This window comes from Camelus dromedarius, chromosome 5, assembly GCF_036321535.1.
Source record: "Camelus dromedarius isolate mCamDro1 chromosome 5, mCamDro1.pat, whole genome shotgun sequence".
Classification (NCBI taxonomy): Eukaryota; Metazoa; Chordata; class Mammalia; order Artiodactyla; family Camelidae; genus Camelus; species Camelus dromedarius.
This window is the reverse complement of record NC_087440.1, coordinates 82961882-82985925: the sequence shown is the minus strand read 5'-3', so window position 1 is coordinate 82985925 and position 24044 is coordinate 82961882. Positions and strand designations below refer to the sequence as shown.

The window sequence follows — 24044 nt, the reverse complement described above, 5'->3', positions numbered from 1 at the left end:
ATCACTTACTGAATAGCGTATCCTTTCTTCACCGATTTTTAAAAACAATGCAATTTACCTCTCTTTTCGACCATTTCTGGAGTTTTAAAATTCGGTTCCTTTGTTACCTTTCTATATTCCAGCACAAAAGCCACATTTTCTGATCATTTTAGCTTTAAAATATAACAAATTAGTTGTTAAATGGTGCGGTTATATTCATTCAGTTTTAGGAAGAGAATAATAATCAGCAAGTAAACTCAGTTGCCTCTTTGTGAAGAACAGCCTGGTCTAAGCTACTCAAAGTGTCTTCCGGGAACCAGCTGCATCAGCATCATTTAGGCGCTTGTTAGAACTGTGGAGTCGTCTGTGGTTCCATAAGAATTTTAGAGTTTTCTTTCCTATTTCTGTGAAAAAGATGCCATTGAAATTTTGATAGAAATTACACTGGATCTGTAGATGGGTTTATGCAGTAGGGACATTTTAATAATATTAATTCTTCCAGTCCATGAACATGAAATATCTTTCAACTTCTTTGTGTCTTCTTCAGTTTCTTTCACCAATATCTTATAGCTTGCAGAATACAGGTCTTTTATGTCCTCGGTTAAATTACTAATATTTTGTTCTTTTTGATGCTATTGTAAATGAGATCGCTTTAATTTTCTTCAGATAGTTCATTGTTAGTGTATAGAAACACAACTCATTTTTGTACGCTGATTTTGTATCCTGCAACTCTGCTGAACTTATTTATTCTTACAGTTTTTTTTTTTTTTTTTGTAGAGTCTTTAGGGTTTTCTAAATATAAGATTACATCATCTGCAAACAGACACAATTTTACTTCTTCCTTCCTGATTTGGAAGCCTTTTCTTTTTCTTGCCTAATTGTTCTGTGTAGGGCTTCCAGTATGTTAAATAGAGGTGGTGAGAGTGTGCATCCTTGTCTTGTTCTTAATCTTAGAGGAAAAGCTTTAAGCTTTGTGCTTGATGAGTATGAGTGTGATGTTAGCTATGGACTTGTCACATATGGCCTATATTGTGTTGAGGTACATTCTTTCTTACCTAACTTGTTAAGAATTTTATTCATGAATGGATGTTGAATTTTGTCAAATGCTTTTTCTACAAATATTGAGATAATCAACACTTTTTACCTTTCACTCTATTAACATGGTGTATCACATTAAAGACTTGCATAGCCAAAGCAATCTTGAAAAAGAACAAAGCTAGAGGCAACACACTTTCTGATTTCAAACTATACCACAAAGCTATACTAATCAAAACATTATGGTAATGGAATAAAAAGAGACGCATAAACCAATACAACAGAATAGAGAGCTGAGAAATAAACCCATGCCTACACAGTCAAATAATTTTTGCAGGGGAGCCAAGAACACACACTAGGGAAAGGACGGTCTCTTCAACAAATGGTGTTGGGAAAACTGGACAGCCATATGCAAAAGAATAAAACTGGACCCCTGTCTTACACTACTCACAGAAGTTAACTCTAAATGAGTTAAAGACTTCAATGTAAGACCTGAAACCATAAAACTCCTAAAAAAAAAAAAAATAAGGGAAAAAGCCCTTTGACATGGTTCTTGGCAATGATATTTTTGAATTGTCACCAAAATCAAAGGCAAAAAAAGCAAAAGTAAACGAATAGGACTATATGAAACTAAAAAGCTTCTGCATAGCAAAGGAAACAAAGCAAAATTAAAAGGCAATTTATGGAATGGGAGAAAATATTTGCAAACTATATATCTGATAAGGGGTTAACATAATATAAGAGGAACTCATATAACAAACAAATAATCAAATGATACAATTAAAAATGTACAAAGGACTTGAATAGACATGTTTGCAAAGAAGATATACAAATAGCCAACAGGTACATGAAAAAGTATTTAACGTCACTAAGCATCAAGGAAATACAAATCAGAACTATAATGAGATATCACCCTCACACTAGTTAGAATGGCTGTTATCAGGAAAAAACAAGAAATAATAAGTGCTGGCAAGGATGTGAAGTAAAGGGAACCCTTGTGCATTGTTGGTAGGAATATATTGATTCAATCACTATGAAAAACAGTATAGAAGTTTCTTTAAAAAGTTAAAAATAGAACTACCATGTGGTCCAGCAATCCCACTGCTGGGTATATATCTGAAGAAAATAAAAGCGGTATTTTGAAGAGATGTCTGCACTTCCATGTTCATTGCAGCATTACTCACAATACCCAGGGTGTGGAAATAACCTAAGTGCCTATCAACAGATGAATGGATAAAGAAAATGTCAGGGGAGGGGAGGTAATATCTCTGTGGTAGAGTGCATGGTTAGCATGCACAAGGTCCTGGGTTCAATACTAAGTACCTCTATTTAAAATAATTAATTAATTATTTCAAAAAATGTGGTATATATACACAATGAAATATTATTTAAAAAGAAGGAAATCCTGCCATTTGCATCAACATGGATGAACCCGGAAGACATTATGCTAAGTGAAATAAACCACACAGAGAAAATGAATCATACATGATCTCACTCATACGTGGAATCTGAGAGAAAAGTCTAACTCATATAAATATAGAATGCTGGTTGCCAAGGATTGAGGGGTGGAGAAAATGGGCAGATGTTGATCAAAGGGTACAAAGTTCCAGTTGTAAAATAAGTAAGTGCTGGGGATGTTATACACAGCATGGTAACTAAGCGTTCTTCTCACATAAGTATGTAAAGTGGCGGCTGTATTAATTAACTTAATTGTGGCAATCATTTCACGATGTATGAATACATCAAATCACCACAGCATACAATTTAAATATATACAATGTAAATATAGACTCAATAAAGGGACGGAGGGGGCAGGGTGTGGAATCTCAGCCCCCTCCTCAGACCTGCTGGATAATAATTGGCGTTTTAACAAAATCTTCAGTTATTGTTTAGGAAGTACTGGCCAGAGCACTTTGGTTCAAGGGAAACTGCTCTAAATGAGACTTCAGGCAAATCATTTACTACTTCTCAGCCCTGATATACTGTAGTAAAGATGGCAGTTGGAGTACATGGTCTCTCAAATCTCTCATTCCAGTAAATGTCTCAGTATGGAGAGGTTGCAAACAGGGCAGAAATCTGGGTTTCTGCAGGCAGAAACAAGTTCCTGCAGGCAGGAATCCACCTGAGGACAAACTGCTTCATCTGCCTGGTTTCCCCTTGGCAACAGTTGAGGACAGCTCTCTAAATTGAGCATGTATTCTCAGTTTCTCTGCTGAGTTATCAAACTCAGTGTGACCTGTACCATCCAAGTCACCTTTATATGCATTTGAGAACCTGGCTAAGGAATGAAGTGCAGAGGGGGACAACATTTCCATGAAAAAAAATAGAAGAAAATATTCACGAAGTTATATTTTTCTGAGAACTATTAAAGCTAACTCCATATAAATCTCTAACTATATCTGTAGCCATTTTGTAGTCTTCATAATAGATTTCTGTAGATGTTCCAGAATCCTGGATTAGCAAATTGTTCTGAAATTGCTTAAAATTTTCATGATTCCATGCTAACCCTTGGCCTTGTTTCCATAGGTGTTCAAATACTTGAAATACCCCTCATGGAAGTAGTTGTTGGAAATCCAAATTTGCTGGAAGTTAAAGCTGAAGGCTCTTTTGATGATACTGATAGTTATCTAATAGAAATTTCTGCAGCTAGCAAAACTTTACGTCAAGTAAGGTTTTCTTTCATTATTAAAAAAAAAATCCATTACTTACAGAAAATTTATAATGTAAACCAAGAAAAAGAAGGAAAAATTACATATAATCTTACCTATCAAGGATGAACATTTTAAAAACAAGGATGACCAAGAACTTTTAACATTTTGGGTATTACAAAAAGGCTGTGTAACAGTATACAATAGTGGTTAAAAAGTGAACTCTGGAAAAGATGACCTGGGTTAGTTTTCACTACTGATACGATCTTTATGAGCTTGGGAAAGTTACTTCACTCTGGCTAAGTTTCTTCATCTACAAAATGGAAGTGATAATACCTATCTCATTGGGTTGTTTTGAGAATTAAATGTGATATTCAGGTAGGCCATCTAAAACAATGTCTGGCACACAGAAAATGCTCAACCTCTTTGAATTTACAGTATTTTTCTATTTTTTTCCCAAAAACTGGGAAAACACTTAAAAATTTACTCCTTCCACTTAACATAACCACAATGCCATTGTCATCCCTAAAACTTTTTAAACTAATTTTTTGGTATCCTAAAAAGCCCAATCAATGTTCAAATTCCCCCGATTTTCTCAAAAAAAAATTTTATTGTTGGTTTGTTTTATTTGGGATCCAAACAAGATTCTCACAGTGTTATTTAATCTCTTAAATTTCTTTTAATCAAAGGTAGGTACTATTCCATTTTCTTCCCTTGCCGTTGACTTATAGAAATTGACCAGTTATGTTGTAGAATTTCCAGTATTCTGGATTTTCCTGTTTGTTTCTTATTTAACTTGTGCCTCCCCGCTCCTCCCACCCCAAATTTCCTTTAATAGTAGAACTCTGCTTAGATTTAAGTTTAATGTGTTTTGGAAGAAATTCATTAAAAATATATAATTATTAATAATATACTGAGTATGAGAATAGGGGCGAAACTACCACTACCAGGGTCTACTCTATCACCATGGTAATTAGTATTTCTACATTTAAAATTTTTCAGATATACTTGAAAATTTCAAACAGAATTTATCAAATTTTGTTGAATGTTTAATATTGTGCAAGGTTCAAATACATTTATTGTACATAAATTCCTACTAAAACATATCTTTGTGAAATACAGTGATTGCTAAGTAAATAACTTCTTTTCAAAATATATACCAGTAGAAGTTATTTTATTCATATTATCAAAGCAAACATCCAGGTGCTCATCAGTGAATGAAGGAAGCCTCACTGATCTGAGTTGGATGTAATAATGATATTTATTTAACAAGTCCTTCTTGATCCTTGCTCATTTCCAAATGTCACCCACAACCAAGTAGACTGGAATGCATTTCTTCCTAGAAAAGAATATGTCTTCTGTTATAATTTATTCTCAAATGGATCATGGAGGAGGGCATAGCTGAAGCAGTAGAGTGCATGCTTAGCAGGCACGAGGTCCTTGGTTCTATCCTCAGTACCTCCATCAACAAATAAACCCAATCACCTCCCCCTCATAAAACAAAAGAAAAAAAAATGAGTACTATCAAACAGATCATATGGTCAAATTTAATGACTTTTTATTTTATATTATCCTTCCTTTTCTATTTCCTATTATCCTTCCTTTTCTATTTCTTTTCATTTTCGATATTCTTTACTTGGCTAACGTATTAGTTTGCTAGGGCTGCCATAATGAAAGACCGCAGACTGAGTGACTTAAACAACAGAATTGTATTTTCTCACAGTTCTAGAGGCTGGAAATCAAAGATCAAGGTGTTGGCAGGGTTGGTTTCTTCTCAGGCCTCTTGCCTTGGTTTGCAGGTGGCCATCTTCTCCCTGTGCCTTCACATGTTTTTCGCTGTGTGTGTCTGTGTTCAAATTTCCTTTTGTTATATGACACCTGTCATATTGATTAGGATCTACCCTAACGAACTCAACTTAATGACCTCTTTAAAGGGCTTATCACATTCTGAGATACTGGGGGTTAAGACGTCAACAAATGAATTTGGGGTAGACTCAGTTTGGTCAGTAATAGTTCCTTTAAATAAACTTCATTTATTTGGATATTTCCAGGGTTCAACTTCACTGGCGTTTATTGTCTGGGGAGCATCTACTGAGTGCTTTGTTACAACAATCGTGCCAACATTGAAAAGCAGCTGTAGTTATTTCAAGTCTATGCATCACATCCCCAGCACACTTATCCCAATGGAAGACTGGATCAGTGGAGTTCACACGGACAGTCAGGGTTTTAATATGATCCAAGTTTTGCCAGTAAGAAACCTAAGCAGATTGTTTGAAGGGGACCAGTGACGTATTACTTTTGTGTGATTGGCTGGCCATTCAGTCTTAGCATTTCTTTCCTGAGATGCTCAAAGCACTGCAGTTGTTTTTCAGTCCTCATGTCATTTGAGGATGTGATGACTGTTTGTTTCTAAAATGTGAAAACTTTCTGAAATAATGATTTTTCTTGGATACTTAGTCTCATCATCATTAATATCATTTTATGCTGTATTATGGTGGTATAATCTCAGGCTTTCACAGTATATAGTTATTTGCCTTTATGTTGACTTGTCCTGAGCTAAATATCTCACTAGTCCCATTTCCATGTAGTCACAGTTTTAATTTTTGCCTTGTCAGAATCTGTGACTTTAAAAAAAAATGTTATTATTCTTTGTTGACGAACTTAATACTTACCATTTTCTTTGTGACAAAAAAAAAAAAAACAGACTTGAAGAATTATTCACTAAATGTGTCACTTTATAAAGTGTTTAAACTTTAGTGCATTGACTTTATGACAGCTATTTTAGGTAATAAAGCTTTTTTCACTTATTTACAAGATCCAAGTTACATTACCATGGGCTGAGGTGGTTGAAATTCCAGAAAACAAAATTCAGGGAGTGTTGAGGGAAGAGAAATTTACTTAAATACCTGGAGCTAAAAGTGAAATATTTGTTTTGATTGCTTTTCTAGAAGATCAAGATATTTAAATTAAAGACTTAGTAAATAATAATGAATTTTACACTTTCTTTGTTTAATCATTTTCAGGTAAACTACAGGCCTCCTTCTAATATGGGAATTGCTATTCCGCTTACAGATAATTTTTATCATGCAGATCCTAGCAAACCCATTCCAAGAAATCTATTTCACAAGTCAAAGGTAAATATTTTTTCTGCAAATAAACTAGTATTCATTTGAATTCAAGCAATCATTCAGTAAAATCACAGATGGACAGACCTAGCTGTTGGGATTAAATGGGAAGGTACATTCAACATAAACTGCCCGTATAAGTTATTGCTATTTTTATTGTTGTTGTTGTTGTTGTTGTTGTTGTTACTACTACTACTACATCCCCTCTCTTCTCTTATTGTCATTCCTGGATGTGGTTTTGGAACCAAGAAGTCTTAAGTGAACTCTTTCCCATTGACCTCTCCCTGGCTCCCATTTGGATTTCAAAGGGCATGCCGAGGGTAAGAGCATCTTTATTTAAATGAAAAGGACTCCAGGCCCATCTCACAGCTCTGGCTTTGTGGAAGGAATGATGTCCAAAAGGAGAGAAGAGTGTTTGCTCCAACATAGACTCACTTGAACCCCTGCCGAGGATCCACCTAGAAAAGAACCCAACCCCAGCTGCACTCTGCCTCTCTGGAGTCAGAATGAACAAGGTAGAGAGAACAGAGAGAAACCACTGGGTTCAGAAGAAAAGTACATCACGGGGTGTCTTCTTGAGGAAATCTCATGGATACCTGTGGAATCTCTCTCCAGGAAAACACACCTACCTAGCCTGTACACGTGGACAAGCAGATGTTCATACCCATTCATGTCTGTACACACGCACACAGAGACATTAAATGGTTGTTTCTGTTGTTGAAAACTCTGCATTGTCACCCCGTCTCATTCAGAATAAAAGCCAAATTCTTACAATGGTTCATAAGGTCCTCCACAGTGTGGCCTTGGCTTTACATCTGACCGGGTTTCCCCCAGGTCAATCTGCTCTGGCCACCTTGGCCTCCTCACTGTTCTTCAAATAGGCCAGACGCATTTCCACCTCAGGGCCTCTGCAGCTTCAAAAATTCCCTTGTCTGGAATGCACATCTGCCAGACGTCATGTGGCATGTTCCATCACCATCTTCAGGTTTTTGCTTAAATGTCACCTTTATTGTGAGGCCTTCCTTGGCCTCGCTGTTTAGAATTATAACCCCCACCTCCATTGTTACCCATTCCCTATCCCCCTTCCCTGCCTTATTTTTCTTCATTGCACTTACTGCATTTTTTTAAACATTTTTTTTATTGAGTTATAGTCATTTTACAATGTTGCACTTACTACAGTTTTTTAATGTATTTTACTTACTGTGTTTCATTAAAAGTTAAGCTTACCTTAGGGAGGGTTGTTCTTGGGTTTTTAAATATGTTTTATCCTCTACCATATCTTTAGTACCCAGAAAAGGGCCAGACATAGGGAGTGCTTAACTGTTGAACAAACTAATAATACACATTTATACATACATAATTACACACACACACACAAGATATCGGAAATTTAAAATGTAACCCATGAAACAGAGAGCTCAATAGATTGATTGGAATAACTGAATGGACCTAACTAAACAACATATTAGTGAGTTCTGAAATTAGATTGTGGTGATGATTGAACAGAATTGTGAATATATTAAAACCCACTGCATTGTACCCTTGAACATAGTTAAAATGATAAACTTTATCTCAATAAAAAGAAGAAAAAAAAGAAGCAAAGAAAGGGAAAATGGTAGTCCTAAAAATAGTGGAAGGAAGAATAACATTTTTATAAATAGAATTTATTATCAAAGTCAAAAGCAGTTTCTTGAAAAAAATAATAAATAAACCAATCTCTAGCAAGAGTGATCAAGTGAAAAATGAATGACAAACAGATGGTTATAGTGGAGATTTTACATAGCATTATTGAACTGCTAGGAGAAGAGACCAGTAAGAAATAGTAGGTTTGGAGAGTATCCACAGAGTCTGCAGCCCATAGTATTAAGTCTGCTCTTTTACGTCTCTGTTTCCATGCCAGCAATGGGAGGGGCCTAGAATAGGGCGGCAGGCATCCTGATTACTGCTTTTGGAATGATACAGGCTGTCTGGGTCCCATGCAAGTTAACCATAAAGTGCCTTTAGGTAAGCTGGCAAGCAGCTAAGAGAAACCTGCGTTCATTACCAAGCAAGGAGACAAAATTCAGAAATACTGTACTTTTACTTTATTATTAATGGATTTTTTTCCTTTTTTTTCCTTTCCCCCTTTCTTGGGGATTTTATTCATTCAGGGATCAAATATTTATTGCACATTTACTCAACTTGCAGAAATCCTGGCAGAAAAAAAAAAAAGCACATCAACCTATTTAATTCTATTTGCAGACATCCGGTAAATTCAAACAGTGTGCTAATGTGTCTACTCGGGAGGAGTGTAATTGCACCAATTATCAGAAGTTCTCATATGCTGTCGCTTTCTCAGATTGCAGAGAAAAGGTAAGATGATTTTTAATTTCCTGAAGACGGAGTACTTTCATATTAATAAGATTTTGAAATGTGCCTTTTGGTTAAACATGAAAGCTAAGACACAGAAGTAATGCCTTTTTATGACATAGAACTAAATATGACACAGAGTTTAAAAGATCTGGGTTTAAATGCCCTTCAGACACATTAATTAACCTCATCTGTAAGACAGAATAATATCTGCACTGTCTTGTTCATTTCATGGGTTCTTATAAAGATACACACACACACACACACACACTTCTATATGAAAACAATTTATAACCTGTCAAATGCTACACTAGATTATGGTGAATATTGATTCATTCAAAAAATTATTGAGTATCTAATGTGTATCAAGGTCTGGAAATATAGAAGTTGAAGCTCAAGATACTTGTGACAAAATAGAAGACAGTATAGTATGTTAGTTAAGAGAGTAGGTTCTGTGTTTAATATTTCCTTCAATTAGTCTCAGAGCATTCAAAGCTGTATCACATTGAATGTTGGTATCTGCATTAGCTGACTTACGTGTGCACTTAATATAAATCTCAAGTAGATCTGTTTCAAAGGCCTTGTAGGACTATGTGTGGCATTACTTTAAGTGATTTTATCTTTATATAAAATATAAAAATATAAAAAATATCTATGTAAAGCTAAAATCACTTAATGCAATATTGGACATAAAGTCAGCATTCGTTAAATTATGAGGGTTGCTATTATGTAACTCTACAACTGCCCCCATGCTGAATTCCACATTTCCTGAGAATTTACTATCTACCCTACACTGGTCTCAGGCTTCTCCATGACTTGTCTCATTTCATTTGAGGCGCAAAGAAATTTGGTGATTTGCTAAAGATTGTATCATTAATATGGAGATAGATTGGAACTCCAGAGCCTGAGTTTAATGAGTGTGGCTGAAAGATTGAGACTGGCAGAGGGAGAGGGGAGAGGGATTTGGGCAAGATCCACTTCATGTGGTACCTTAGGGAATGAAGGTTAGTCAAAAAGGTCTGAATATCATTACAGCAAATTCCTGTGAAAAAGGGCCGATAGAAAGGTACGAGTTTTGTTACCACAATGTTTGCGTGTTCTTTTTGGAGTTCACATGATTCTGCTGTAAGACAGATGTTTTTTCCCATGCCCTGAGAAGGCTGAAACCCTCAGAAGTACATTTCATTTAGAATAGCCCAACTCTTGGGAATACATTGATTCATTCTTTACTAGGAAATGAAGTTAATATTGAATTTTCCAAACTTACATTCATTCTTGGAATTCACATTTTAGGTTCCTCGTTTTAAATTTCCAGTTTTACAGTATCCAGTATCTTTGAAGATTTACAGTGAGGATGGACATTTCCCAATGGAAGCGCCATACCTGGTTACCGTGACTGAAGTGAACAGGAGGGAAAACTGGAAACTAAGTAGGGTTTGCTTTCTTCTATAGTTATTACAGCTCATAAGTAATGTTATTACTTAGATAAAAGGTTACAAAGCCTGTTTCCTGAGAGATAGCCAGGAATTCTTTGAAAAAGAGGGCAAATCATTTGTCATATTGCTGTTCACTCCTTTTCTATTATCTCATACTTATTTCATCATCACATCCAGTGACCCCGAGTCTGTGGCATAAAAGCATTTTTGAAGAGTTTGAACTGTAAAACATTGACAGCCATTATGCAGATTAGCAGCACAAAATGATTGACTGGATTTGTCCTGCACGTTGGTCTGATGTTTGCTTTTGGAATGTTGCAGAGGAAGATATAAAACATGTACCCTGATTATCTATAGGATCTCTCTTCTAATTATACGATAAAAGTTCTTTAAATATGGTAAAATAATTGAAAGGATGCAGAAATATTTCTAAATAAGAAAAATGAAATCTACCGCAATTAGACTTTACCTCAAATATACAACTTTTTTGTTGCACATTTGTGTTTGTTTGGTAATGCCTACTTTTAAGGAGATCAAAGAGTAGATACATTGATAGATCAATTGAATTCAATGAAATTTCCAAATGTTACCAAATATCCAGATATTTGTTATTTGGTGAGTCTTAACTCTGCCCAACATATGCACTTTTGAAATGCAAAATCCAGCAGAGAACTACTAAGTATTTTGCTCTATCATCCCCACTTTCTGTGGTGTGCGGGAGCCTGCTCTTTCTGAGCACCAATTGTTAATATTCAAGCACTTTGTGTGCTGGTTGCTAAGCCATTGGCAGCTTGAAATCAGCCATGATGAGGATACCCACACCCTGAAAATTGGCAAATGCTACAATCAGAGCTTTTATTTGCCCCTTTAGATCTCATGTACCGTCACACCACTGCAATTCCTAAACCCCACACTACTTACCTGGTTTTAGAAAGAATTATAAGAAAGGTAGGAGTAACTGATCACTTTTGGAAAAGATTTAAATGATCTCATTGTGGAACTTTTCTGCCACCTTACGGAAAGCCATTTACCAACCACTAAGGTGGTCCTGAAAGCATCTCATTCATTGCCAAAGATCTAAAATATGTGCAGGTCAGGACTAGTCATGGGGCAGGAAAGGAAGGTCAGCCCAAATCAAGGTGGTCAGAGGTCTTGTCCGTCTTGACGATGCCACTGAAAAGATGCAGTGTCAGATGCTGAGTCTAATTTCCCCTTAAATGTATTTTTCACAAAGTCAAGCAGAACTAAAAGTATGGAATAAGCTCGCCATGCTATAGAGTGGAATCTTTCATCGTACCTTAATGTATGTAAGAAACTTTATGCCAAATGAGAAGATAGCATACGTGTGCTTAAGATATACTTTGTGTAATTTTAGGACAGGCTGTACCAGAAAATGTAAAAAAAATGAAAGACTACTTAGAATCGATTCTTCATACTCCAGTGTATAATCCTTTAGGCCTCAACTTAAGTATAAAAGTAAGTTGACAGCCATTTTTTTCCTGTTTTGAGCTTAGATAAAACCTTTATGTGTAAACTAACATTTTAAAATGTAGATATCCATAAGTGGTGGGAGGAGCATCTTTGAAGTATTTGAAGTTTGTTTTTCCTTCATTTCCCTTGATGCTATTATTTCCAAAGATACCTGAATGTTGAATGTAACGTTGACTTACCGTTTTCTGAGCTGAAAGGCAAGATTCATAGATTATGAAGGTGGAGCAGAAAAAGGTGTTCCCAAAAGTTAGGGGGGAAATGGGCTTAGTAATCTTCACCTGGGTATGCATGGTCTTCTGGTTCCAGATGCCCATAAGGACAAATGAAGTTGGTATAATCTAAGTTATTGTTGTGAAAGCCAATAAAAGTTAGGGGACATATCAAAATGTCCATGAACATGAGGGTTAGCCCAAAGTAGTCATCTAGGCCATGTTAGGTTTTATGTTTCTGTTTCTTCATTCAAAAAAAAAGCATCAACTATTAAATCCCTTTGTTTCAGACTCTTGTCTTCCTTCCATTTTTATTTTGATACATGAAGTATATGCCCAGGAACCTTGGGAAGGAGACTGGAATTTTTCTATGCAGCACCTCTAGGGAAAATGGCCCCAGCATGTATTTTTCCTTGAAGGAGCATACATGTCAGTGTTGCTAATGCCTGTTTTTTCTACAGGGCTCGGAGCTCTTTCACTTCAGAGTGTCTGTTGTTCCCGGGGTCACTTTTTGTAGCTTAGTTGAAGAATTTCAGGTACAGTGAATGCACAGGTATCCAGTGGGGTGATGGCTGGGGAAATGACATGACAGGCATCTGTCCAGGAGACACTGAACAGAGAAAACGGCAGGATTCATGTGATGGACAAGGCTTAGAGAGGGGGTCCTGGAGAATGGTAGTGACATTATCAGCAAGGATGAACTTAGGACACTTGCTGGGTCACAAGACCAGTCGATGCTGGGGAAATTTTAATAAATTCCTGTATTTGTTTTTGTTCTCTCTTTATCTTCCATATTTAGCTCGTTTTTCTGACTTTTAATGCCCTTCCTCTCACCCCCACTTCTCCACAAAGACCCATATCTGTAACATTTTAGTTTCCAGTATTAGCCTCCCTTTGGTTATTTGCAGTTGAGTCTTAAATGCTGCAAAAGCCATTAAGAGCCACAAGAATTGGGAACCAAAATCAGTCTCCCCTGTGAATTCACCCTATGATGTTCAGTGACTCGTGACTCATTTTTTCTTATTCATGTAATATCTGATGCCTGTGGGAGATGGGAAGGAATAAGGATTGGATTAAATTGATTAATGGCACATTTGTTGCCAGATAGTGATACCACACTATCAAAAACAATCTCTCTCACTTTCTCTTTCTTTTTTCTTTTTCTATCCTGGCCCTGCCTCAGTAATGGAGCCACATAACTGCGGTGCTGGGTGGCCATGGGAGCAGTGCAGACACCCAAAACCCTGAGAGAAAATCCATCCCACTAGACAGAGGGTCTCAGAAAAGAACACCTGTCATGTGAGGAGTATGAGAGAAAATCCCCATTGTTTTTCTGTCTGTTTTCTCACCTATTTGTCCCAAAGTTCAGCTCCAGTTTCATGGAACAGCACAATAGTACAGGGGGCTGAAACGCTAATGAATCCCAGCTTTCTTCCCAGAGGACTAGGGATCAGGGCCTCCAGGAATACAGAGTGTGGGGGGAACTCCCTAAGAGCTGGAGAAGGAGACCCCTGATTCCACATATGCACTAGCACCAGTGCCAAGCAGCACAAGAGCAGAACACACCTACGGAAGCTCGGCAGAGGCTTCAAAATAAAACTACAGTATAAACACCACTTAAGTTCCAGGCTAACTCCTGTGGAATGAGTCTAAGAGGAAATTTAAAAGAAGAGATAGCTTATGAGACTGTTTCTTAAAAAGTAGATGCACCCTTGGGTCACTGGGAGGATGATGATACCTTTAACTTAAACTGCACCCTAAAGCGGTTTGTCAGTCCTCTGGCTTGTCCTGGCATTTCCCCACATTCCCACTGTTCTGTTTCCATTCATCTCTACTTTCTTCCACCTCAAAAGATGATCTTGCTTCCGACTTTGCAGTGAAAACATAAGCTTGAACCACCTTCCTCTCCACGTGCCCCACCTTCTGCTTTTAACATAAATGGCATCCATCCTTGCCTCGGGTCTCAGAGAAAAAAACTCTGTGCCTCTCTGTCAGCATTCCTAGCTCTCCTCTAGGAACTCATTTTTATGAATTATCCATGCAGACAGAGGAAACACTTTGAATTTACAGAAACTTCCCGAAGTCAGCACTTGTGCAGAGGATTTTCTAAACAGATGATAGTTTGAAGGCACATACTGGTTCCCTCCACCTTGAATGTACCTTCTTCTCTTTCTCTTATTCTTCAAGACCCAGCTCAGGAATCACATTCCCTGATTACTCTAAGCAGTTAGGCGTTTCCTAACGGTGTTCCCATAGCACTTTGCCCATTCCTCTGTAACTCAACACACAATGTTTTCCTGCTGCATAAGAGTTCTATCTGCCTACCTCTGCCGTTAAAGGCATAGGATAAAGGCATCGGATAATAGAATCCTTATTCCCTATATATCGTATGCAAATTGGTACCTGTCAAGAGACTGTTTCCAAGCTTTGTGGATGCTGAATATCTGTATAAGTCCAGAAAGAATTTTGCTAAATGAATAATAGTGTATCCACCATTGTGAAAATCATATAAAGTTCAGTGTTTTGAATTACTGGGTCCAGAAAGCTTAAAGGCTTTGCTTTCTCTGTTGCAGATTTATGTTGACGAAGCACCACTGCCATTTCCAGGACACACACTTATTGTCATCGCAGCGGCTGTAGTGCTAGGGGGGTTGTTCTTTGTAGCATTTATATTCCAAATACATAACATCCACCCATGGAATACATGCCAAAAATTGCTTAGAAGAAACAATATGAACTTATGAAATGTCAGTGCCAGGCAGACGGTTTATAGATGAAAATATGAATAGTGAACACGTGATAATCATAATTTTCTCTTCATTTCTTAGTTTTGTTAGATAATTCCTAGAAAAATAAATATTTAAATGTTAATGTAAAAACTAGATAAAATGCTATAGAATTACCATTTTAACTCAAATTGTTACTTGTTTCTCATTCCATCCTCTTATTTTAAATACATAGAAAATTTCTTACATCAACATTTATGTAGGGGGTTTTCCCTGAGGTTTTTAGAAAAATATAAAATGATAACCATCTCTGTGTGGAATGAGTTTTCTGCATTTTGCAGCTTTTATTGACTGGAGCCCATTCCATGGGATCAGAACACCAGAGCCTTGCTCTTTTCAGATTGGAGTGTGAGTAGAATGCAGTCCTGCCAGGGAAAGATAGATGATAAAGGAGGCTTACCTACATATGTGCATTCAGAGCCTCGTGGGAATTAAAGACGAAGCCATCTGGGTTTCTTGAGGCAACTTGGAAACCAGATTGTAAAGGCTAATGAGAAAGAAATGTGACCCCATCATGGGGTTAGAGGAACATGGGGTCTGGATGAAGTATTGGTTTACAAACCTGCATGCAATGTGTAGAATTCCAAAAGATGTACCTCTGTGTACTCTCAGAGCACCTGTTCCAAAGTAGCCAGAAGATGGCCAATACATTTGGAGATCAGAGAGTTACCCTCTCCTGGAAAAGCTCAGGAGGAGCTGCACACCGCCCTGACAACATAAAGAGAGGCTAGGCATCCAGTCCAGGAGAGGCCAGTGCTGAGAGCTGTAAACCACGGCCATACCTGTGTATCCTGAGAGTTCTCTTGAGAGGACAGTGAGCGAGGTGGATCCAACAATCAGACTCGGGAGCCAGACATCCCTGGTTTGCTACTTCCTAGCTGTGTGATTTGAGCAAGTTACTTCTTTGTGCCTGAGTTTTTTCACCTGTAAAATGGGGGTAACATTAATACCTACCTAAAAGGGTTATTGTGAGGGTCAAGTGAATCAATACATGTAATGTACTAGAACAGTGCTTGGCTCTGTGACTACTCTGTTAGCTGTTGTGGCTAGGTTGCAAGTAACAGAAAGCGATTCTGTCTAATTATAACAAAAAGAAGCACCTATTGGAAGAATACTGCAGAGAGTCAGATAATCAAGGCAAAATCTGGACAATCAGTTCTTGTCATGGGAAGGAACGAGAACCATTCTGGGGACCTAGGAAACTGGAGTTTGTGAGTCCTCAGGGCATCACTTGGGCCAGGGCTCAAGAGAGAAGACATGGCACAGTGGTTAAAAGTGTAAGCTCCAGAGTCTAACAACCGTATTTTCTCTTTTAGTAACCTTTTTTAAAAGGGTAGTTTAAGACTTACAGAAAAGCTGTGAAGATACTACAGAGGGTTCTCATTTAACCTACACCCAGTTGTCCCCTGATATTGACATCTTACAGCCTGGTTTTTATCTAGCACCACCACTTACTAGCTGTGTGCCCTTGTGAAGGTTATTTAACCTAAGATTCTACACTGTGGTCTATACACATCACCCTTTGGCTATGTGAGCATGTAGACGCATGCTGTGCACCCATCTGTCTTCCCATGCATTCAAAGATGCTCCCACTAAGATAATTTATTCTACATGCAACCACAGATTCACTCATCTTCTCCCCTCAAAATGACTATCCAAAGTCATAGCTAACAATGGGGCCCAGAGGTAATGTCATAAACCCACTGTTCTTGGAGTCCAGACTCTGCAGGTGCTGTCAGTTTCACTTAATTTCTTGTTGAGAAGGAAGAAAGTGGTGATAATTGTTGCACTTTAGCAGAAAGCAAGAAATGTGAGTAATTTGTGAGCCTCGTTTCTGTAAGCGTTACTAAAGGTGAGTTAGAGCTCTCTCTCCACCGCATTCCACGTGCTCCCTTGTCCTTGACCAGCACAGCGCCTGATTAGGGTCTTTTGCCCTGATGTCATGTCTTCATCCCTGGAGGATCTGAGCCTTTGGTAAACCTGCCCTTCGGTAATCAAATATCTGTTACCCTGCAAGTTAGTTTCCGGTGATCTTTATCCTTGGGTATCCCTGGTACTAGAAGTTTGTGGCCCAGGATCCACCCAAATTAATCTTGGTCCTTATTCTGTGCCTACTCTGATGTTGTTATACTGACAACATGGGATGCGGGCATCTTAGGTGTCTCTCATTTCCGTCAACGTCAGGGATCCGGTTCTAACTGCAGCACAACCACCCTCATCCAGTCCTACTAAGACAGCACTTAAGAGCTAGGAATCCGGAGTAAGAACGTCTAGGTCGGAATGCTGTCTTTGCCACTTTCTAGCTGTGTCATCTCGAAAAAGTTATTTAACTTCTCTTTATCTCAGTTTCTTTGCCAACATGATAATTATGTTACTTGCCTCATCTGATTGCTTGGAAATTGAAGGAGTTAATATACATAAAATGCTTAGAACAGAGCCTGGCACCTAGCAAGTGCCATAGAACTGTCAGCTGTTGTACAGGGAAGGTCAGAGAGCACATCTTAAACGACTCAGATGTTTCCCTTATCAATCTGCTCCCACCAATGAGAAAGGGGAGAGAGACTTCCGGGTGCTATCAGTCTTTGAGTTCTCTCTCCACTGGGATAGGTGCTCTCTGGCCTTTCAGTGTCCCCTCGCATGGTGCAGCTCTCAGGCCGGGGTGGCACTGGTCAGTCCAGTCCCCAGGAACCCCAGCCAGCAGCCTCAGCTAGCATGTGGGATACAGTATCACTATGGCAATGAATTGAGAATAATCACATATTGTGTTCTTCAGTCTTGGGTCAAACATCTCAAAGTTCCTGGTCCATACAAACTTCCCGTGTGTTTTGACTATAAAATGAACACATTTTATAATCTGCCATTCTACGGTATTACTCTTTTCTATTCTAATTATGCTTAACACCCTCTTATTTGACTCAGAATCCACCATTTGATAACAAGTAGGAAATAGGAGGGAGCAGCAACCCTGACATCTCAGCTTTCCGTGGCTTGGGACAATAAACATCTTTCTTTTTCACCAGTCTGCCAATTGGCTGTGATGGTTCTGCTCCAGGTGGGTCTGCCCCATGTGTCTGTCCAGCTGGAACACAGGCTAAAAAGCAGGTTCCACCAAGGCAGCTCTTCTCGTGGCACCAGACCCGATGCAAGGGACCCAGCCAAACCATCTGATCTCTCCCCAGCTGTCAAGGAATGCACATCACGGCTGCTCATGTTCCATCAGCCAGGTGAATTCACATGACCAGGCCCAATATCAGTGAGATGGGATGCACAGTGCTCTCATTCTAAATGTCAAGTTTTAAGATCCCATTCCTACCTGGTTGCTTCGGTTAGCTATTGCTGGGTAATGGACTCCACTATTTACTGACTTAAAACAACAACCATTTTATTTGCCCAGGATGGAAGTCTGGGCTGGACTTAGCTGGGTGGTTCTGCTGGTCTTGCTGGTGGTCCCTCTAGTACATCCTTGAGCTGGCAGGTTGGCTGGGGGCTGGGCTCAGCTGGGCACCTGGTGTCTGAGCTACTTTCTCTCTCCATGTAGTCCCAGTGCCTCTCCCTTTTCCCCATGGCCTTTCTCTGTGGCTTCTTTACCAGGGTAGCTAAACCTCCTACGTGGCTGCTCTGGGCTCCTAAAAATGCCAAAGGGGGAGCTGCCACACTTGGACCTTGTACTGGCATGACATCATCCACGTTCTGTTGGTTAAAGCAAGTCACCAGCTTGGCCCAGATTTCAGGGATGACGAGTATGCACGATCATGATTATAGAGAGATGAGGTTCATTGAAGTCACCAGTGCAGCAGACTATCAGAAACCGCCCTCCTCAGCAAGTGTAGGCTCTTTTGTACGCTGGGGCTGGACCATCCAAGATGGCTTCCTGACTCACACGTCTGGCTCCCCAGCTGGGTTGGCTGGAGCAGCTGGGGACTGGCCAGGAGGCATCTGTCTCTCCACATGGCTTCTCCATGGAACTATCTTAGGCTTCCTCACAGACTTGTAGTATCTTGGTAGTTGGACTTCTGACATGTAGTTAGTTGCCTTCCCCCAGAACATAAAGGTGGGACCTGCCGGATTTTCTTTAATATTAGGACTTCAGATCTCAGAATGTCACCTTTGCTTCATTCTGTTGGTTTAAGGTGGTCCCAGAGTCAGTCTAGATTCAAGGAGAGGAGAAATAGACTCCATCTGTGCTGAGTGGAAAGGTGACATGGTGAAGGAGCCAAAGGGTTGTGAGGGATTGTCGCTGTCATCTGTGGAAGTATAATCTGCCACTTCAATATTCATCAAAGAAGTTTACCTGGCCTGTGAACCTAACTGGCAGTCTACTTCGGAAATCCTCAAAATCAGTCCTGAACTGGGTATTCGTCATCTCAGCTTTTGGCCACAGGCAAAGAGAGCTGCATTCAGAAGGGTCACAAAACAGTTGTAAAAAAAAAAAGTGCCGCTGTGAACATTGGGGTACATATGTCTTTTTAAGTTATATTTTCCTCCAGATATATGCCCAGGAATGGGATTACTGGATCATATGGAAGTCTGTTTTTAGTTTTTTGAGGAATCTCCGTACTGTTCTCCATAGTGGCTGCACTAATTTACATTCCTGCCAACAATGTAGGAGGATTCCCTTTTCTCCACATCCTCTCCAGCATTTATCATTTGTGGACTTTTTAATGTTGGCCATTCTGACTGGTGTGAGGTGATATCTCATTGTAGTTTCGATTTGCATTTCTCTAGCAATTAGTGACGCTGAGCATCTTTTCATATGCTTTTTGGCCATCTGGATGTCTTCTTTGGAGAAAGGTCTATTTAGGTCTTCTGCCCGTTTTTTGAGTAGGTTGCTTTTTTTAATAAGGTTGCTTTTTTTGGTATTAAGCTGTATGACCTGTTTTTAAATTTGAAAATTAGTCCCTTGTTGATCGCATCATTTGCAATATTTTCTCCTATTCTGTAGGTTGTCTTTTCGTTTTGTTGATGGTATCCTTAGCTGTGCGAAAGCTTTTAAGTTTAATTAGATCCCATTTGTTTATTTCTGCTTTTATTTCCATTTCTCTAGGAGCTGGTTCCAAAAAAAATATTGCTGTGATTTATGTCAGAGTGTCCTGCCTATGTTTTCCTCTAGGAGTTTTGTAGTATCTGGTCTTCCATTAAGTCTTCAATCCATTTTGAGTTTATTTTTGTGTATGGTGTTAGAGAATGTTCTGATTTCAGTCTCTTACAGGTACCTGTCCAGTGTTCCTAGCACCACTTGTTGAGGAGACTGTCTTTTCTCCATTGTATATTCTTGCCTTCTTTGTCATAGATTAATTGACCATAAGTGTGCGGGTTTATTTCTGGACTTTCTATCCTGTTGCATTGATCTGTGTGTCTGTTTTTGTGCCAGTACCATACTGTTTTGATTACTATAGCTTTGTAGTATAGTCTGAAGTCAGAGACCATGATTCCTCCAGCTCCATTCTCCTTTTTCAAGACTGTTCTGGCTATTTGGGAGGGTCTTTTGTATTTCCATACAAATTTTAACATTTTTTGTTACAGCTCTGTGAAAAATATCATTGGTAATTTGATAGAAATTGCATTGAATCTATATATTGCCTTGAGTAGTGTGACCATTTTAACAATACTGATTCTTCTAGTCCAAGAACACAGTATATCTTTCCATCTGTTGATGCCGTCTTCAATTTCTTTCATTAGTGTCTTACAGTTTTTGGTGTACAGGTACTTTGCTTCCTTGGGTAGGTTTATTCCTAGGTATTTTTGGTGTGATGGTAAATCAGATTGTTTCCTTAATTTCTTTCTTTCTTTCTTTCTTTCTTTCTTTCTTTCTTTCTTTCTTCTATTTCATTGTTAGTGTATAGAAATGCAACTGATTTCTGTATATTGATTCTGTATCCTGCAACTTTACCAAATTCATTGATGAGCTCTAGTAGTTTTCTGGTCACTTCTTTAGGGTTTTTCTATGTATAGTATCATGTCATTGGCGAGCAGTTTCACATTTCTTTTTGATGCCTGTCCACTGTAGTGACTAACACATGCTTGGTATTCAATAAGTGACTGGGGAGTAAAAACTCTTTATTGTCAAATTCAGGGGTGAACAGGAGAACATGAGTACAAGAGCATCTTGCTGTAAGAGAAGTTCAGATAAAGTAGCAGAATACCTAACATCCCACAGGCACAAGGTAGGCACTCAGTAGACATTTGTTGAAAAATGAATAAACAGATGAATACAAAGAAAGTGCTCAAAAGAAGAGGCTTTGAGGATCATATGATATGTGTAAAATTATAAGGGAGTCTTTTTAGGGTGTCTTTGATAACTGGAAAATTTAGAAAACAAAAGTAGAAAGAAAAATGAAAATTACACCACTTGAAATTTCAGTAAGTTTTCTTAATCTTTTATGTTTTGGGTGTGCGTGTGCACGCATGTGTATGAGTACATGAAGCACACCTAACATAGAAAGTAACTGGTGCCCAAATGGAAGGTAACATGAAGAGCTCAATACCAAATGACATTGGTACCTCACTGTATGTAGGTCTTTCCTAATTAAAAACAAAAGCAAAGTCTTCCATGTCTAGATTCATTCAGTGTAACTTTTGTTAAAAGATACTTAAAATTATTGAACACTTTCATTGGCAAGAATGGCATTATGTTGATTTTTTTGCTTAACTAGAATAATTCTTGCCCAGAAGCCCTATATATTGGTGGTCCGTGCACTGTTAACAAGCATGGTGACACTTTTTCTTTTGTGCTTGTCTGCTCGTTGTTGGAGTGCCCATCAAACACAGAAAGATAGTCCACCTGAACTGTGTTGTTAAGGACATATTTTGAGAAATAAATTTTACTGGTCCTATAAAAAGTGAGGAAGCAGTAAAGAAATCAGTTGTTTCCTCTGAGAATAATGCTTGTGTTTTTGCCAGACACAGATTTTTTTTTTCTTTTCCTTTTTAATTTAAATTATTTTTTGCATGTGTCACCTAGAATCCAGGGAGCACTTTGTGCACATATAGCTCCCTTCAGTAACCCATGAAAGGTCATTTGATGTTGAATAATATTCTTTATGTATTGTTTTGATGTCTTTTTTAAGAACTCCTATAAAATTTATAGGTTTGTTCCCCATTCTGACCTCCACAGCTAAAGAAATGCATTATTGTACATGATCAAATGTAGACTGAGGAGAGAAAAATGAGTAAGCTTTATTATGAAAGCATTAGTATAACCCAAACTCATATGCTATTCCTGTGTTGCAAATTTACAATAAAAGGAAAGAAGGCCAAATTGATGCTTGTCTTTTTAATTCAAACATCTATTTTACCACAAATGTTTCAAGTCCCTCTTTACTATATACTTATCACCCTACTATTATAAATAATTTTTTAGTTAATTTTGCAGTTAATAATTTTAAATGATATAGGAATTGTTATGAAGAATAAATCAGATAACTTGTCCAACCAAGAGTTGGGGCATTCTCTTGGAAGAATGTTTTTGGGTCAGACTGTAGTTGGTCTCTCTCGCTTTGTGTTTAATGTCTTCACTCTCCTTTGGTCCTCAGTCTAGATCAGTTAATAGTAGCATCTATCATACTAGATCCTGCCTCTGCATAAGTGATTGTAATTGGTTGTATCTTGTGAACATGTCTTAGGATCGAATAAAATAAAGTCAGGGATCACTTTCTGATTTGCTCTTATGCCATTCACAAATCTCAGAGATTCCAATTGCAATAAAGTTCACACTTAATTTTTCTGGTCAGGTTTTTTTTTCTGCTTTAATCATATAATTAAGAGCATGTAGTTTTCTTTTGGGACTTAGAAGAAAAAAATTACCCCTCTGATAACAAACTGATCTATTGAAAATGAATTACAAGTTAACAGCAATTTTTATAAATGTCCAATTTCATTAATAGAGATGGAATTATCACAGTCTCAAGTCTGACAATGTCTTTTTTGAAATCAGGAGTTAAATATAATCAAGGCAAGTTGTTTCATTTAATATAGTTCTTTCTTTCTCAGGAATTTTTATGTATTTCCTTCCCATCCAGTCTCTTCTTTCAGCAAAGTGTTTCCTACATGTAGTAGTTACTAAGTATCTGTTGAATGAATGAATGAATGAATGAATGAAGAGATGCTACTTCAAATCTATTTATCTCCAGCAGAGTTAACCAGGGAAAGACAGAATTAGGTGTTAAAAATTAAACAATAAGATAAAAAAAATGCACAATTAAAGACTCTAAGTAATGGAAGGCATTGAATTTTTTTTAATTCCTGTAAGGGAAAAATGTTTGATCCATTGACCCTGTAAGAAGGTGTAAGACCTTTTGTGGTAATGATTTAAGAAGAGCAGAAAAAGGAGAGAAGTTGATAATACAGAAATTATCGTCAGTACAGAAGTTCTGTTTAGCAAGTTGGTGACTTATGATTGGTCTTGAATCACACAGCCTACAACTGAGGGAATCTACGCCTTCTACACTCATGTACTCTTCTTTAAAATCACCCTGAAGTTCCAGGGCCCGAGTAATGAACTGCAGGACTTTATAGATCTTCTTATTAATCCAAGAGCTAGTTTTAGGGTCCTGTTGTAGCTTGGGTCCTCTGAGAAGCAGCAGCCAAGTAGAACTGGATAAGTACGAGGGAGGAAAAGAGGGGATGAGGTAGGGAGCAAGGGCAGTCAGGGCCCCCAGACCATGAAGGCACCTGTAGAAGGAGGGATGGAGGAAGTTGGGGAAGAAGAGCCTTAGGCTGCGTGCATCTCTCAGGAGGTCTCGGCTAGTGGGGAGCCCAAGAACAAGGGCTGCCATTAGAAGAGTTTCTTGTCAAACAGAAATGGCCAGTTCTAAGTCCTTCTCGGCGTCAGTCCTCTCTTGTCCGGGCAGGGAGGGCCTTGCCTCCAGTGAACTCTGCAGAGGGCAGAGGGTGTGGCAGCTGGAGGCTGTCGGCCAAGCCCACGCCTCACTGCAGGTCCTCTGGAGACCTGAGCAGACACCTCCATGGCCACCATTCCCCTTGGGCA

At 38.4% G+C, this 24044-nt stretch overlaps 1 protein-coding gene across 1 annotated transcript in view; it reads left to right on the top strand.

The window, feature by feature from the left end:
* CATSPERB (cation channel sperm associated auxiliary subunit beta) overlaps positions 1-15065 on the top strand; it is an 86979-nt gene extending 71914 nt beyond the window's left edge. Inside the window, exons 18-25 of the mRNA XM_064486375.1 lie at positions 3541-3680; positions 5714-5911; positions 6686-6796; positions 9029-9139; positions 10430-10565; positions 11948-12048; positions 12734-12808; positions 14846-15065. Of these exons, the coding sequence (XP_064342445.1) occupies positions 3541-3680; positions 5714-5911; positions 6686-6796; positions 9029-9139; positions 10430-10565; positions 11948-12048; positions 12734-12808; positions 14846-15016 (1043 nt within the window). The 3' untranslated portion in view covers positions 15017-15065. The remainder of the gene's footprint in view (positions 1-3540; positions 3681-5713; positions 5912-6685; positions 6797-9028; positions 9140-10429; positions 10566-11947; positions 12049-12733; positions 12809-14845) is intronic.
* The last annotated feature ends 8979 nt before the right edge of the window (positions 15066-24044 follow it).